The 17,036-nt window shown below is 36.7% G+C and overlaps 1 protein-coding gene across 6 annotated transcripts in view; it reads left to right on the forward strand.

Annotated features, from left to right (window-relative positions):
• LOC127436748 (filamin-C-like) overlaps positions 1 to 17,036 on the forward strand; it is a 73,410-nt gene that overhangs the window by 27,750 nt on the left and 28,624 nt on the right. For 3 of the 6 annotated variants that reach the window (XM_051691075.1, XM_051691076.1, XM_051691077.1), the window contains exons 3-18: positions 1,232 to 1,480; positions 6,738 to 6,835; positions 8,064 to 8,214; positions 8,461 to 8,579; positions 8,710 to 8,787; positions 9,114 to 9,276; positions 9,675 to 9,875; positions 10,929 to 11,051; positions 14,038 to 14,175; positions 14,292 to 14,418; positions 14,895 to 15,031; positions 15,239 to 15,432; positions 15,519 to 15,632; positions 16,117 to 16,260; positions 16,480 to 16,603; positions 16,838 to 16,998. In XM_051691075.1, coding sequence (XP_051547035.1) covers positions 1,232 to 1,480; positions 6,738 to 6,835; positions 8,064 to 8,214; positions 8,461 to 8,579; positions 8,710 to 8,787; positions 9,114 to 9,276; positions 9,675 to 9,875; positions 10,929 to 11,051; positions 14,038 to 14,175; positions 14,292 to 14,418; positions 14,895 to 15,031; positions 15,239 to 15,432; positions 15,519 to 15,632; positions 16,117 to 16,260; positions 16,480 to 16,603; positions 16,838 to 16,998 — 2,321 coding nt within the window. The remainder of the gene's footprint in view (positions 1 to 1,231; positions 1,481 to 6,737; positions 6,836 to 8,063; positions 8,215 to 8,460; positions 8,580 to 8,709; positions 8,788 to 9,113; positions 9,277 to 9,674; positions 9,876 to 10,928; positions 11,052 to 14,037; positions 14,176 to 14,291; positions 14,419 to 14,894; positions 15,032 to 15,238; positions 15,433 to 15,518; positions 15,633 to 16,116; positions 16,261 to 16,479; positions 16,604 to 16,837; positions 16,999 to 17,036) is intronic. The other 3 variants (XM_051691080.1, XM_051691078.1, XM_051691079.1) reach the window with 1 other exon arrangement.

Genomic DNA, 17,036 nt, shown 5'->3' on the forward strand with positions numbered 1-17,036 from the left:
GGATTTTTCTGCAGATTTTCATCTAGGCCTTATTTTCATGACAATTAAGCACATTTCCCCAAATTCTGATTACTATCATTTGTGAAAAATAATTGTGAAGTACAATTACAAAGGTAAAGTACAATTACAAAGTACACATCATGGTAGTATTTGTTGAACTGAATTTAATTGATGCAGATTTTAATGTGTAATTTTTGTGTTATAGTAGTGAGCATTTGGGGTGAAAATGTGCTTTGATTGCTGAGTTGTCAGAAAAATAATCTCAGTGCTTAAGGGTCCTATAAAGGGTTAATTTTAGTTATGCAAAATATAATTATATAAATAATAATATATAAATATAATCAATTCTTTTGATTTTGTTGTCAAATATGACCTAGACATTGCTTAGTGAGATACACTTTAAAAGTGTATGTGTGACGTGTAATCTCTGAGAGAAAGGAGAGGAAGAACATGGGTCACACTCAGCCTTGAGAGTTCATCTTTGCTGTTTATTTGTGCACATTTTTAACTGTGAAGGCTATCAACACAGCAGGTAAAGGGAACAAACAGTGTGCAGCTAATCTCTCTGGATAAACAAAAGAGGATCGAGGATATGCTTGGGAGGACTATGTGAAAAATAAATACAGGTGTTGTCATTATTACTGGGAAAGAAGAGTAGAAACCTCATCTCATGTTTGAGTGTCCTGAACTCACATTTGCATTTTATATTTATGCATTTGGCAGACGCTTTTATCCAAAGCGACTTTCAGTACTTTATCAATTTTTAGAAGTTTGTTTGTTCCCTGGGAATCCAACCCATAACCTTGGTATTGCCAGCACCAACCAAATAAAGGAACCACATTTTGGTTTTTCTCTCATTAAAATGGATTGCTTAGCAGCTTTTGGGAAGTTTTATGTGAAAATTCTTCCCCTCAATTTTCAAATAGTATCAGGCTATCGACTATCTGAATCCAAGCCTGACCCCAATTGTCGATGTGTCAAATAATATGTTATAATTCTGTTCATCCCGAACTTCATTAAACTTCTAGACTTTAATTGGAGCTCTTTATTATTATACATCCATATTACTACTACAGGATTAATAAAAAATAACCTTAGAATATTTAAAGGCTGACTTTCCTATTCAGAAAGCACTTAAAGCTTTCAAAACTAAGATCTAATCTTGAAAATAATATGGACATTAATTCTAATGTGGAATAACACTCTTAAAATCTTGTCTTTCTCATTGCAGATAGTAAAGCTATAGTGGATGGCAATCTGAAACTGATCCTGGGGCTGATATGGACCCTTATCCTGCACTACTCCATCTCCATGCCCATGTGGGAGGATGAGGATGATGAAGATGCCAAGAAACTAACACCCAAACAGCGTCTTCTGGGCTGGATCCAGAATAAGGTCCCCCAGCTGCCCATCAACAACTTCCACAGGGACTGGAGAGATGGCAAAGCGCTGGGAGCCCTGGTGGATAATTGCGCCCCCGGTGAGTAAAGTGACCCTTACATAAAGTACTGTGGTGGTACCGTGGTACAGTGATGGTATCAGATGGTAATGCTATGGTGCTTTAATGTATACCATGGTATTACTGAATGATATATAACTGCACACTCTCTTAAAAGTATTTTATTACCAACATTTTGACAACAAGCCTTTGTCAAGGTACAGTTTCCTCACAATGGAGAGCAGTATAAATACAGTCAGTCATTATAATCATAAACATTATACACAGGTGAAAGCAGTGACATCACAATGGGCATTTAGTAATTAGCTAACAAGCCTGTCTCAACCAATTAAGACAACTGAGATATCAGGCTGATTTGTATGTCACAAGAAACATTACTTAAGCACATTTAAAACCATAAGATACAATTAAATCCTAAAGAGCCACCACATCATATCATAAGAGAGCCCTATACACAAACCATATATATATATATATATATATATATATATATATATATACACACATACACATACATATACACATACACTCAGAGATATACACGCACACAACCAATTGTTTTAGAAAACTCCCAACCTTCAATTCAAGATGTGTACAAAATAGATTTAATTTCCTTATTTATAAAAAACAACTAAATTCAAAATCAACATTCAAACCATGTGGCACAAACATTTTTATTCTATGTGTCCAAAAGGCTTTTTGTTTTAGCAAGAGTTGATCCAAATCCCCACTTCTTCTTGGTAGTAACACCTTCTCAATACCTATATAACGTAATGATGCAACTGCATTATGTTCTATAAAATGTGCTGCTAATGGGTAATTTATATTTTTACATCTTATAGTACTATGATGTTCTGCAATTCGTGTTTTTAATTCCCTGCTTATTTTGTTGAATTGTGTTGTTTTTATAAATGAGGAAATGAAATCTATTTTGTAAAACCAACCAATTTATGTAGCTCATTTTTAACTTCAGTTCTTTTGATAACTAGTTTTGTTAGTTTAAACCTGTTTCAAGTACTTTAAGAGTGTCCATATGATGAATATTGGTGATTCTGTTGTTTTCCTGACCATTTACCCTCAAATGTGTCACTGTGCATTAATCACATATGGTCTTAAATGGAAACCTTAGTTCATTACGAAGATTCAAGGGTCAGTGATGCTCATCAGGGATCTGCAAACATGCAGAGGATGTTTATTATCTGTATTGCTTCAGATGACAAGTGGTTTGATAATTGCAGTGTTGTGGCTTACAGCATATGACTTCACTATGGAAAGACCTGAGCCAAGACAAGAAGAGAAAGAGTCAAAGATAGAGAAGTAGAGGCCTCAAATCAGGTTTGAATACTTCTATCCAAAAAAATGATTCATGAATCAAATATTTCTGGATAGGTTTGCAGTTAAACTAGTGAAAAAACCAAAACCCTGTGCAGTTCACAGAGGGTTTAAGTCCATTTCTGTGTTTGTGTGTCCATCCTTGTCCACAATGTAATCAAAAGCAGCCGTTCAGGCATTATAAATATACTGTGTGCTGATAAATTTGACAGCTTCAATGCTTGCCCATATATCCTGTGGAGAATAGAGGGTGTATGAGGACAGAGACAAAGACTTGAGAATGGAGCTGATTTTTAGGCCATTACATTTTTTCGGAGAGAAAAAGTAGTACCAATTACACTACATGGGCAAAATTATTTGGACACCCTATTACTAATTAATGTTTGGTTTGGCCTCTTAAAGCAATAAATTACCCATAGATGAAAATTCTGTCATTACCACATTCTTTCTTCTGCAAAACAACAGAATGAGGATATATTTTAAACAGTGTCACAACCTCTGATTACCATACAACAGTAATTTATAGTGACTCACTTTAAAGCTTTAAAAAGCATCCAAAAGTGTCATAAAATTAGTCCATGCGTCATAAGTCCTCTGAAGAGTTCCAGTCACTTTGTATGATGAAAAGATCATAATATGCATTGTTTTTCACTTTTAAATCAAAAAAATCATTTCTCATCTCATGCATACGGAGTCAAAATCAAATATAGTGACACATCAATAGGATCAAACCTCATTGGTTCTTAATGATGAACATGGTTCATGGTATTTGGCCATGTTGTGTATTTCCTTACAAGAAATGTGGGGGTTTGCTAAGAGGTTAACATGTTTAGCCAAACACATACAGTGATCTGACTGTCTGTAATGTACTTAGTGAATAAAATATAAAAGGCTAAATGTGTTGGTGGGTGTAAGGCAGCTGTGAACTATTAATGAATGTGTTTTTACTCTGTCTCTTTCCAATGTCTCTTTCCAAACGCCTCTCAGGCCTCAGGGTGCACTGAGGACTGATTTCCCACAATCAGACACACATTAGGTCCATTAACACTGAATATATTTTTAAGTGGAGGACTGGAATTGTACGACAACAATACTATTATTTAGAGTGTTTAATCAGAAGGAATGTTGGAAAATACTTTTGCAATTATGTTTTTAGCAGATGTTTCTTCCAAAATTGCTCAATGCATGCTATGTAACTAGATTATAAGTAATTAGTAAAGTAGCACATTACTTTTTGAATTTTCATCAATATACTTCTTTTTTTCAAATAAGTAACAAGTTATTTGTCTATTTATTCAAATTTATATATTAGTATTTTCAGTATTTTATATATTTACTGACAAATACAGTTGAAAGCCTCTCTCTTTCCCATAATATAGTCACATGATGAGCATAAACCTGCATGAGATCTATAGTTTGCTGCTGTCTGAAGGGCTTCTTTACATTGCCATTTGAAAGCTGTTTTGTGACCCCTTCATATTCTGTGTAAAGTTGCAACATTGCATAAATCGGTACTAAAATATGCCGGCTTTGACTCGTCTTACCCCCTAGTATATGAGGTAGCCTTGAATAGGCTTTTTGTGGGGTTCTGTACTGATCTATAGCATTAATATTACAGTTTAATTTTAAAAGCATAAATTTAGAAGTGGTAAATATGGCTCATCATATACTCATAAACTGTTGGGCAAGGCCATACAGCACGGCCATTCTCTTCAAATTATACAGTCCAAGGCAAAATAGAAATTATCATTGCCAATTAGAGCTGACATAGTGACCCTGAAAAGGAATAATTACTGACACGCTGAAAGCTGAATGTGAGAGGCGTGTGATATCTCTGTGTGTTTCAGGTGTGTGTGTGCGTGTGTGCGTGCGTGTGATGGCCCAGGCTCTGCTAGCTGGTTAATGAGCCACTGGTCTCTGCTGTAAGTGAATGGAAAGTGTCAGAGGCCAAGACAGCAAACATGCTTAAGTAAAAACATGTGCTGCATTATGCATTTCCTGCCAGAACATACTTCATTATGTTCTGCCAAGTGTACATGTGTGGAAAGTAAAACGGGTGTTGTGAAAAGTTAGCATCTCTTTACAGGGTTGACACCAGATGTTTGCTGCGAGAAGAATTAGCTGTATTTCAGAATATCTGGATGTGTTTACTACACATACTCTGTATTGAAATCCCTTATATTTCTCATTAGCATTTCATAAATCAAATTTCATTCCATTGAATTCAAAAATCTAAATGCTGGCCATGATATCACTGTAATATTTGTATATTGTAATATTTATAGACTGAATTGTGATTGGCCATTATACATTATCCAGTTTACATAGTTTTTTTTTAAATGAAAAGTGAACCATACTAGAGCGCAAGAGTAGGGTTCCGGAAGTAAAAACTCCATACATTTTCCCCACAATCACTAACCAAGATCCACCATTCAGAGAAGTTGCTGTTACCATGAAAATGACAACTGAGGCAAAAGAGCTCAACAGTGATCACCCACTCCCATAAAGCATTATGATGTAACCGACTCTCAAACAAGTTAATATTTGTATTTGAATACAATAAGATTCAAATATATGGTACTTCACCCTCTCTCTCTCCCTCTATCTATATTTTGGTTTACAACTTTTGAAACTATGATTTTTCCATTAAATTAAGAACCACTATTTTTGCTGTCTTGCAAGCACCAATTTCATTTATTTGGAATGTAAATATACATTGCTGTCCATGTTTGCTAATTTCAGGCATACTGACTATAGCCATGTCATTATTGAAGCTTAGGTAACACTTTACAATAAGGTTCCATTTGTTAACATTATCAAATACATTAGGTAACATGAACAAACAATTAACAATATATTTGTTACATCATTTATTAATCTTTGTTAATGTTAGTTAATAAAAATACAATTGTTCATTGTTAGTTCGTGTTAGTTCATAGTGCATTAACTAATGTTAACAAATACAATCTTAATAAGTATTGTTCATTGTTAACTAATGTTAACTAATGTTGTTAAATAATGGAACCTTATTGTAAATTGTTACCAAATTTTGTTTACCTACCCTGCATTTTCCTTCAATTACTTTATTTTCTGCTGTTAATGATTTCCTTACCCTTCTGCTGCCATATTGGATCTACAGGGAAACACAAATGCCACTCTTGGCAGTTATAAGTCCATTAAAACCCTCCAGGTTTATCAATGTTATCAGCAGGAGGTGGGCATTATACAAACTCACTATCCGACCCCAGAGTGAGGCCACAGTCTGCTGTTGGTGGATCTTGGAAGAACAAAACTGGATCTGATATTAATGCTTGGCAGTCGTTGGGAAGTCTTTCGGCTTTAAGGGTCTCTGGTCCCATTTGAACGAAATGCCTCTTGCTCTTCGAGTGTAATCCAGCATATAACATCCTAACACAGTTTTTTACATGACTCAAGGCAGCAGTAGAATTTGCTTCATGGAGCCTGACCGCACTTATTAAAGGTTAAAAAAAGGGAGAAGTGATGAGAAATTGCTCGTTTGAGATCATTTAAGGTCAAGTTAAACAAAAGAACATGGTTTAATAGATCACTGGTGTGGAACGCTGGCACTACATCCCAAGATGTGTCCTCCGTTTACTCTCTTTTTTATGTTCATCATTTAAATGTATGCATTTGAAAGATGCTTTATCCAAAGCAACTTACAGTGCATTCAAGGTATGCTTTTTGCAGTATGTGTGTTCCCTGGGAATCTAACCCACAACCTATCTGTGGTCCACACCCAGCACTACTAGTTCTGCTACTGGAACAGGATTATCAGTTTTAGGGTATAAAGAAATATGATTTTAATGTGAGACTGATGATGATGATTTAAACCGTGTGGAGTCGAGTGGCAATGTCACTTTTTGTTCGCATCAATCTGATACTTACTCTCTTTGTCTTCCTTTTTTTCTCTTTCAAACCGTTTAAGGCCTGTGTCCGGACTGGGAGACATGGGACCCAAGTCAGCCGGTTGAGAACGCAAGAGAGGCCATGCAACAGGCTGATGATTGGCTTGGTGTGCCTCAGGTAAGAAACATTCACTCATATTTATTAGGATCCATGCTATTTTGCCTGAATTAAGACTGATTACCTGTGTTCTTCTAAACGTAGCAAGACTTGCAGTGTTTTAGGCCAGAGTTTACTTTAAGAAGCAGGACTGGGCTACTGAAATTGTATTATGATTCAGGTGTCTCTATTTTGTTACTTAAGGGATGAAAATCCTATATTTTTAAGTGTGGCATGTGTGTCTACAAAAATACTGTTTGGGGCCACTGTATGTTCAAAGAAAACACTAGAGAATATTTGTGTTTGACCAATTTGGACAGATAGTGGATATCTGTCAGAGATTGGATTGTGTCCAAGTCTATTGAGAGAAACTGAATGCTTTTGTAGGCTATCACTCCAGTAAGAGAAATAGAGGTTTAAATTATACGTTCCAGTGACAAGCTGTATATTTTTTCCTCTCCCTGTGAATCTCTCTCTCTCTCTCTCTCTCTCTCTCTCTCTCTCTCTCTATTCCACTCTTCACCTCTTTCTTTAGCTGTGTTAAATACCAGACAGAGCTATTTCCAGATAGCTCTTAACCTTCCAGTCTAGCATTAACTATAGCAGGACACTTAATCAGTAGGACATGAAAGACAGGTATCAAGGGAGACAAGAGACACTCAGACAGACAATATGTTCCACAGCATTTAAAATTATTTGTCGTACCTCATCAGTTTTTTACCATAGACCATCACTGCTTAGAGATGTGTTTGAATCTTATAGTCAAGTCTGGCAGTAGCAGAACTTGAAGGAGCCTTTGTCAAATAGAATGTCAAATAAAGTCAGTCAGGCATGCTTATTTGTCTGTTTTTGGGACTTTTATATGTGAGAGTTAGTGATACAGTGTTTCTCAATCCTTGACTTGGGGCCTCCCAGAACTACACATTTTAGGTGTGTAACTAATCTGATACATCCAATTCAGGTCATGGAGAACTCTAGTAATGAGCTGATGGATTGAATCAGATTCGTTAGACATCTAAGCCATCTAAAAAGTGCAGTGCTAAGAAGAATTGGGAAACACTGCTCTAATGGCATCCAGGAATCTGAATTGTGCAACTCTACATGAAATGTTCTCATGTGCAGAGCAGATGCTTCAGAATGTGCATGGAAATGGACTACACTACCCTGCCCCATAGAGTAGCCACTATGTAACTCTTGACCCTGACTTTGTAACGGATCTGAGTCCTTGCATTGCCCTATTTAAATCAAGGTGATTGCTCCTGAGGAAATCGTGGATCCCAACGTGGATGAGCACTCAGTGATGACCTACCTGTCTCAATTCCCCAAAGCCAAGCTCAAGCCTGGTGCTCCACTACGCTCTAAAACCCTGCACCCCAAGAGAGCCAAGGCTTATGGACCAGGTGAGACTGACAGCTAAAGACAAACGTTACCACAATGACTGACGTTAATGACTGATTACATGATATGACAACTCTTATATTTATATCAAGCATTATCATTCCCTCTACCATTCCCTCTACTTCTACCTCTACATACATTACAACTACCTCTATCTCTGCTTCAACCTCCACTCTACATCTGCATCTACCTTTACCTGTACTTCTGCATCAACTTCTGGCTATTTTTTTTCCCACCTCTCTCTGAAGGTATTGAGCCCAGAGGTAATGTGGTGTTGAGGCCAGCTGAGTTTTTGGTGGAGACTGTGGAGGCGGGGCTTGGAGAGGTGTTGGTGTACATTGAGGATCCAGAGGGTCACACAGAAGAGGTCAGTGTCAATCATCCTCTTACTTATCAGCTTCTCTTTTTGAGTGTCAAATAAAATATTCTGATATTTATTTAAGAAAATAGGAAATTAGCTATATTTTAAATGGTCACTGTCTTGTCATTTTTCACAGGCCAGAGTAATTCCCAACAATGACAGGAAGAGGAGCTACTCTGTGGTCTATGTCCCAAAAGTAGAGGGTCTGCATAAGGTACCAATAAACCTATATATATATATATATATATATATATATATATATATATATATATATATATATATATATATATATATATATATATATATATATTTTTTTTTTTTTTTAAATTATAATACACAATATTATTTATTCATTATTTATCATTAAGCAATGCACAGTTGGTATTGTTGTCTCTTCTAGATGTATAATTTTGTAAACGGTACACTTGGGTCTTGATGGCAGACTGAACAGCTTTGTATAATTTAACAAAAATACATTTTGACTGAGATGGATGAAATGTTGTGGGTCTGACAGAGAGGGATATTTCTGTCTACATCCAGGTGAAGGTGTTGTTTGCTGGGCAGGACATCGATCGAAGCCCTTTCCTAGTGAATGTGTCTAAAGCTCTGGGAGACCCAAACAAGGTGCAGGCCCGTGGGCCAGGTTTGGAACCAGTGGGCAATGTGGCCAACAAACCCATCTACTTTGACATCTACACAGCAGGTATTCCCAGTCTGCATCACATAAGTTTAAATATAAACATTTTGCAAAAAAAAAAAAAAAAAAAAAAAAGAATCTTGCAAAGAAATTTATTTTAGCATTTAAAGCAGAAATGTAAAATTGCTCCACTATAGTAAAATTGTCATTTTACCTTTGACTTTAAAATGATGTTGATTTTATTAATTCTTATTAATTATTTTATTTATTATTAATTCTGATTATTAAAGATTCATCTTATCTTATTTCTTATATGTCATGTCCATATCACATCACATCAAATATCATATCTAACAATATCTTATCATACTTTTGTCAGTGGTAAGTGATTAGTCATTTTACTTGATTTAATAAGCCTAGTCTTTTCCAGCAGTTACAGATGATCCATGTTTTTTACCCCTCAGGTGCGGGAGCAGGTGATGTCAGTGTGATTATTGTGGACTCTCAGGGCCGTCGAGACACTGTGGAGATCATTCTGGAGAATAAGGGTGACAGTGTTTTTCGCTGCACCTATGGCCCCATCCTGGAGGGCCCTCACACTATATACGTGACATTCGCTGGCCAGCAAATACCCAGAAGCCCATTCACTGTCCACATCTCAGAGGGTGAGACCACATGTCTTTATTTCCTATTCATTTAGAAAATATGTTTTACACAGTAATAAATTAATGGTGATGATCAATAACTTTATTTCTCATCAATTCATAACTGTTTTCATTTCTCTGATTCAAAGGCCCAGATTTTAAGGGCTCAATCTGTGCTGGAGTGTGTGACATTCCAATGCAGACTCACTAGACAGAAAGTACAGTATTCAAATTGAAGTTCTACAATGCAAAATTTTACTTGATATTATAATTTCCTGAAAGCCAGACATTACTCAGAGTCATCTTGCTGTATTATTGTTGGATGCCGTTTAGAAAGAGCATATGGAAAAACAACCAAAATCACATTAATTTACACTGAAGCTATTATTGCACCAAGAAAATAACAGGTTTCTGCCTGAAGCCTTAGCAAATAAAAAAACAAAACAAAAAAAAACTATATAACAATTTTTTTTTGCTGTATTAAAGACTGACTTTTATGTGGAGTGATACCATGTCCTAACCAGGTGTGGCGTAAGCTTCTATCAACAAATAATCTGTCCATGCTGACGCAACACAATCACATCCAATTAGAAAATATCTGATGTTTCATATACAGTTATGTGGAGCAGAATTTTGGACCAATGAGATTTAATTGTGAGCGGGGCTTCCCAGCACAACACCGCACAAATTTAAACCAGTCGACCATCAAAATGTCCTGTCGTTCATTGCTTGACGCAGTTGTGGCTGGTTAGGACAAAATATTTTATCTTAAATCTTTTGCCTCGTCACACCCAGTTAGTACATGGTTTGACTGCGAGTTATTTGTTTGACTGTTTCTAAAATGACTTTCTAATTATGCACCTGAAGAGCTTTTTAATTTGTTGACTTATTTCCCCCTTCTAATGACTTCATACGGTTGTTTGATTGACAGCATGCTAATACTGGACAACACCCAGAGAAACAGCTCATCCTAAAGGTCTTCTCTCTGTGTTGTTTGGGCTGTGTGTGCTCGGGATGATGATGAAACGCTTTATTGTGTTTCCTCTCTCCTTTTGCCTGTGTGTGTCATTCTAGCTCTTCTGAGCGGCCGGCAGATCAGCTCTCCGGTTCACATACTCCCTCAGTCTATACGCACACCGCCTTCAGAAAAGGCCAAGAAAGCACCTCCCCCAACACCACCCAAACCCAGGCGACCAAGTTAGTACGGGCCACCAGGGGGATGTGGCAGATGCCTGCTCAAGCTTGGTCCCCTCCCTCCCCTTTGTCTCCTCCCTCTTCCCTTACCCTAGATGTGTCCTCATGGGCACGTCACCTCTGGCTCCTTGGCATGCGCTGGTGCTTTGCCCTCTATGGCAGCTAAAATCAACAGGAAGCTGAAATACACACTGCAAATTTTTTTTCCTTAATCAGTATTTTGTGTTGTTTTCCAGTAAAATATTGAAATATCTATTTTAACAAGATTCATTTACCAGAAAAGAAAAAAATCATAAGATATTAAGACTTGTTTTGCATAAAATACATCTTGAATAAAGCTTATATTTCTTATGCCAGTGGCAAATATTTTTTTCCTTGTTTTAAGGATAATTATAACAAAATTGAGTGAGGTTTATGCTTAAAACAAGAACAAGAAACTAGCTTAAAACAAGAAAAAACTGTATTTTTAGATAACATATCTTTTAACATTTTTCTCACCCCATTGGTAAATAGTTATTTTTTTCTTTTTTAAGCATAAATGCAACAAAACTGAGTTAGGTTTATCTTTAAAACATGTAGCAAAATTTCAAAACAATGGGGTCACAAAAATAAACTTAATTCAAGATATATTCTCTTGAAAATGAGATAAAAAAAATACTGATTAAGAAAATGGAGTGAAACTGTGAGATTTAAAGTAAGAGTGTGAATAAGAAAGAAGCATTAGAAAGTGTTGTGAATGCAGCTGTGTGTCTTGTCTTAAAAACGATCCACTTTGAGTAATGGAATCCGCTTGCCTGTTGTTTTCATAATGGGGCTGACGTATGTGTCAGGGCAGAGTTCTTTATGAGATTGCTAACTGCTTTGTGTCTTTATTTTATATTCATTCTTTGATTGTTTTTCATTGTCCAATACCTTTGGCTATGTCCATATGGTTGTCCTTGCATACCTCTCCTATTCGCAGTACCATGTTAATCTGAACTAACTCTGACAACCCGGTGTATGTTTGTGTGCGTCTACGATTCATTCATCTCTCTATTTGCCTTTTTGTACTTTTAGCATTTTGTGAGATCAATAATAACCCTCTTTCCTTTTGTTGCGAGTAACCCAAATGATTGTCAGGCCATTGGTGTTGTGAATGCTGCCTCTTTGTCTTGTCTTAACTCATGCAGAAAAACAATCCACTTTGAGTAGTGGAACTGGACGATCACCTAACAAATGCTCAGGATCACTTTTGTGAACTCTTTTTGATTGGATTATATTAATATTTTCTGACTGTACAATTTTGAATGTAATTAATATACTGTAACTGAATACTGACATAATTTATTGTAACTTGAATTCTGTTGGACTTATTTTTTTCACTCACGATTTTTAAAAGTTAAAAAGCAGATGTTAAAGGGTAGTTCACCCAAAAATGAAAATTCTCTCATCATTTACTCACCCTCATACCTTCCCAGATGTGTATGACTTTCTTTCTTCTGCTGAACACAAATGAAGATTTTTAAAAGAATATCTCAGCTCTGTAGGTCCACACAATGCAAGTGAATGGGTGCCAAAATGTTGAAGCATCAAAATGCACATAAACACAGCATAAAAATAATCCATAAGACTCCAGTGGTTAAATCCATGTCTTCTGAAGTGATATAATAGTTGTGGGTGAGAAACAATATTTAAGTTCTTTTTTTTTACCATCACTCTCCACTCATCACTCTCTTGATGGATGAAAGGTGCCATGCGTTGTTCCTGGCAGGCTACTCAACCTTACAGGTGCTGCCTCTCAGGAAAAACTGAGGCACCTTTGTACAATGGGCTGTACTTTTACATTCTTCTATTTTTGGTGATTTGCATCCTTCATGCATATTACCACCTACTGGGCAGGGAAGAGAATTTATGATAAAAACTGACTTAAAATATTGATCTGTTTCTCATCCACACCTATCATATCGCTTCTGAAGATATGGATTTAACCACTGGATTACTTTTATGCTGACTTTATGTGCTTTATGGAGTTTTAAATGTTTGGCACCCATTCACTTGCATTATATGCTACAGAGCTGAGATATTCTTCTAAAAATCATTGTTTGTGTTCTGCTGAATAAAGAAAGTCACATACATCTGGGATGGCATGAGGGTGAGAAAATGATGAGAGAATTTTCATTTTTGAGTGAACTAAAATCTTAAAAGCTGAGATGCCAGCACTTTATATGGCATCAGAGAGCAACTATCTGAGTGACCATCTGGGTGTGTAATAATATAATCATCTTCATCATCCTCATCCTCATCCCATTGTCATCATCATCATCATTATAATCTGTGCAGTCATTTAAATTCAATCCTGGCCATGTTGCTCCATAAATCTGTAACTCTGGAGAATATGAATGCTTTGATTATCTGTGTCTGTTTTAACATTTAACATGATGTTCCTTAACAAAAACATGCAAAGATGTAACTTTGCCTCAAATTATTTAATTACGAACAAATTACTAATGATATTACCTATTTTTTTCCACATTTCTAACTTAATTTGACAATATTTTAGGTCTTTTTATCTAGCATTCAAAAAACAAAGATTTGATGTGATTTGAATATTGTTGGATTCTGGTTGTACACTTCAAAGCTGGTTCTTGTATCTAATTACAGAAACTGTTTATTTGAAGTCTTTTTATAAGCTTTTAAAAACACTAATCTGCTTGCCTGTTGTTTTCATAATGGGGCTGACGTATGTGTCAGGGCAGAGGTCTTTATGAGATTGCTAACTGCTTTGTGTCTTTATTTTATATTCATTCTTTGATTGTTTTTCATTGTCCAATACCTTTGGCTATGTCCATATGGTTGTCCTTGCATACCTCTCCTATTCGCAGTACCATGTTAATCTGAACTAACTCTGACAACCCGGTGTATGTTTGTGTGCGTCTGCGATTCATTTGTCTCTCTATTCGCCTTTTTGTGCATTTTGTGATCTCAATAATAACCCTCTTTCCTTTTGTAGCGAGTAACCCAAATGCTTGTCGGGCCATTGGACGTGGCTTGCAGCCCAAGGGTGTGCGTGTGAAGGAAGTGGCTGACTTTAAGGTGTACACAAAGGGAGCGGGCAGCGGAGAACTACGCGTCCATGTCAAAGGGCCAAGTACGTGAACTGTTTTGACTGAGGCAACAGATGCTGATAGTTTTTATATAATTTAATCAACATATCATTTCATGTTAGTCCTAAGTTAATATTTGTATAAATGTGTGTCTGTTCAGGAGGTGGAGAGGAGCCCGTCAAGGTGCAAGACCTGGGAGATGGGGTGTATGAGTGTGATTACTACCCCATTTTCCCTGGAAAATACATCATCTCTATTACTTGGGGCGGCCATGCCATCCCCCGCAGGTAATGGCGTTTACACACCCCTGCCCATTTAGAGTGGTAGAGTCAATTTACCGGAATGCATCATCAAAGCAAAACTGGCAAAATCTATTGGCTAAATTAACAGAATGTGCCACCATATAAGTATTTTATTTGAGTTATACTCTATATCTGCTTCAGTATTGCAATGAGAATTAAATAAACAGACCATATAGAAGGTTGGCATAAACAACCATTTCTCCACAGAAGTTAGCTAAATATAACAAAACCTCTCTTTGGGGGTATTTTTTTTTTTTAAATAAATAAATAAATAATGTTTTTTTTTATTTATTATTCTTTAAATGCAAACCAAGTTTTATTTTAGAGTTAAGGTGTGGGTTGGGGTTAGTCTGTAATATTTATAATTAACTTAAATAAATTATAATTAACTTAATCAAAAACAAAAAAGATGGCAATGGTGTGTCCTCATTTATATAGCTAAGTAAACATCCTGTCTGCAGCCCATTTGAGGTGATTGTGAGTGAAGATGCAGGGCCTCAGAAGGTGAGGGCATGGGGTCCGGGCCTGGAGACAGGCATGGTGGGGAAATCAGCTGACTTTGTGGTTGAGGCCATTGGCACAGAGGTTGGCACTTTGGGTAAGAATCTTCTTTATACATTAAAACTCATTGATTCTTCTCAGCTGGTGTTATATTTTGGAATGTAGTGTTTATGGTGTGTTAATGTTCTAAAGAGATGTTTGTGCAGTGATTGAACACAAAAGATCTCTCTATGTGTCTGTGAAAGAAAAATGAGGAACACTAAATTTCCAGGGATATCATTGATAGTCATTTATGTGCTTGCAGGTTTTTCCATCGAGGGCCCCTCGCAGGCTAAGATAGAGTGTGATGACAAAGGAGATGGGTCGTGTGACGTTCTGTACTGGCCCACCGAGCCAGGTGATTACGCAGTCCATGTCATCTGTGATGATGAAGATATCAAGGACAGCCCCTTTATGGCCCACATCCTCCCTGCATCCAATGATGTTTTCCCTGATAAGGTCCGCCCAATCACAATTGACTAATAGTTAGCATAATGATTTTATATTGATCTGGAGTGATTAACTGAAACTATGTTTTTATACAGGTTAAGTGTCACGGCCCTGGGCTAGAGCCAACTGGATGCATCGTAAATAAACCTGCAGAATTTACAATTGACGCCCGTGGAGCCGGTAGAGGCCATCTACAGATTTACGCTCAGGTAAATGTACTTCTAGTTCTAGCCCAAATAGGGTTAGGAATCGAGAAGCAATTTTATTTCAGATTCCTGCAGATTTTTTCGATCAAAAAGACTCACAAATAAATCTCGAAACTCTTAAATTTCATCATGTCCAACTTGAAATAAACAGAGAACTCCTGCTGTGTTATGTGAACTTAAGACTTGTGAAATTTAAATTAGTCTAATTATTGACTAGTTGTTCATATGACAGCTTAACTTAATATATACATTCACTGTATTGTTGTACCAAATGGTACATTGATTTTAAAAGTTACCAAAAATAGAATGTTAACATCATATTTTTGCTTCTTGCTTCCTACTACAAGAACATTATTAAAAGAATCCTTAATACAAAAATTAAGAAACCAAAATCACTAATTAAAATCAGAATCAGGACCAGAACTGCTTATGATTTTTACAGTACAAATGATCTACATATGTTTTATTCTTTTTATGTCTACTTTAGGATGCAGAAGGTTTCCCCATCGAAATCCAGATCACAGACAATGGTGACAGCACATTTTTCTGTGTCTATATACCAACCAAGCCCATCAAACACACTATCGTCATCACCTGGGGAGAGGTCAACGTTCCTAACAGTCCGTTCAGGGTGAGAGCTTAATCAAACCAATATTTTTAAGTTGCTGTTGGTCAAGAAATTCCATAATTTGGAACCGACACAATAGGCCTTTCAATGAAAGTTTATTACCACATTTTTCCAGTCTCATTTTACAAGACCATGTTAGATCATAGATTCCATTTTGGATCATAGCTTTACAAGAACCACCTTTTCCTAGTTCTGTAACTATGGACTTTCTACATTTCTCAGGTTACCATTGGAGAAGGCAGTCACCCAGAGAATGTGAAGGTGCATGGACCAGGAGTGGCGAAAACTGGCTTGAAGGCCAATGAACCCACATACTTTACGGTGGACTGCAGTGAGGCTGGGCAAGGTCTGAGCTGAGCAACATTAGTTACTACTGTTACTTTACCATAAATTTTCAGATCTCTTTGTGCATATTCCGTTATTTCAAATGTTTGTATGTTGAATTAACAAAAATGAAAGGCTCTCACTTTGCCTTGATAGACTGATTATCAGATTAGATTGAATTTATGATAGAATATACATCCGTAACTCCTTTTCTTGTATTTGTACCATCTGGTTGCTATCTCTTCTGACTCTTTAGGAGATGTCAGCATTGGGATTAAGTGCGCTCCTGGTGTGGTGGGACCTGTTGAAGCAGATATCGATTTTGACATCATTAAAAATGACAACGACACATTCACAGTGAAGTACACGCCCCCCGGACCCGGTCGCTATACCATCATGGTGCTGTTTGCTGATCAGGTCTGTCTTGACCAGTATTATGTTTCTCAGTCAAGTAT

This window comes from Myxocyprinus asiaticus, chromosome 47, assembly GCF_019703515.2.
Source record: "Myxocyprinus asiaticus isolate MX2 ecotype Aquarium Trade chromosome 47, UBuf_Myxa_2, whole genome shotgun sequence".
NCBI lineage: Eukaryota > Metazoa > Chordata > Actinopteri > Cypriniformes > Catostomidae > Myxocyprinus > Myxocyprinus asiaticus.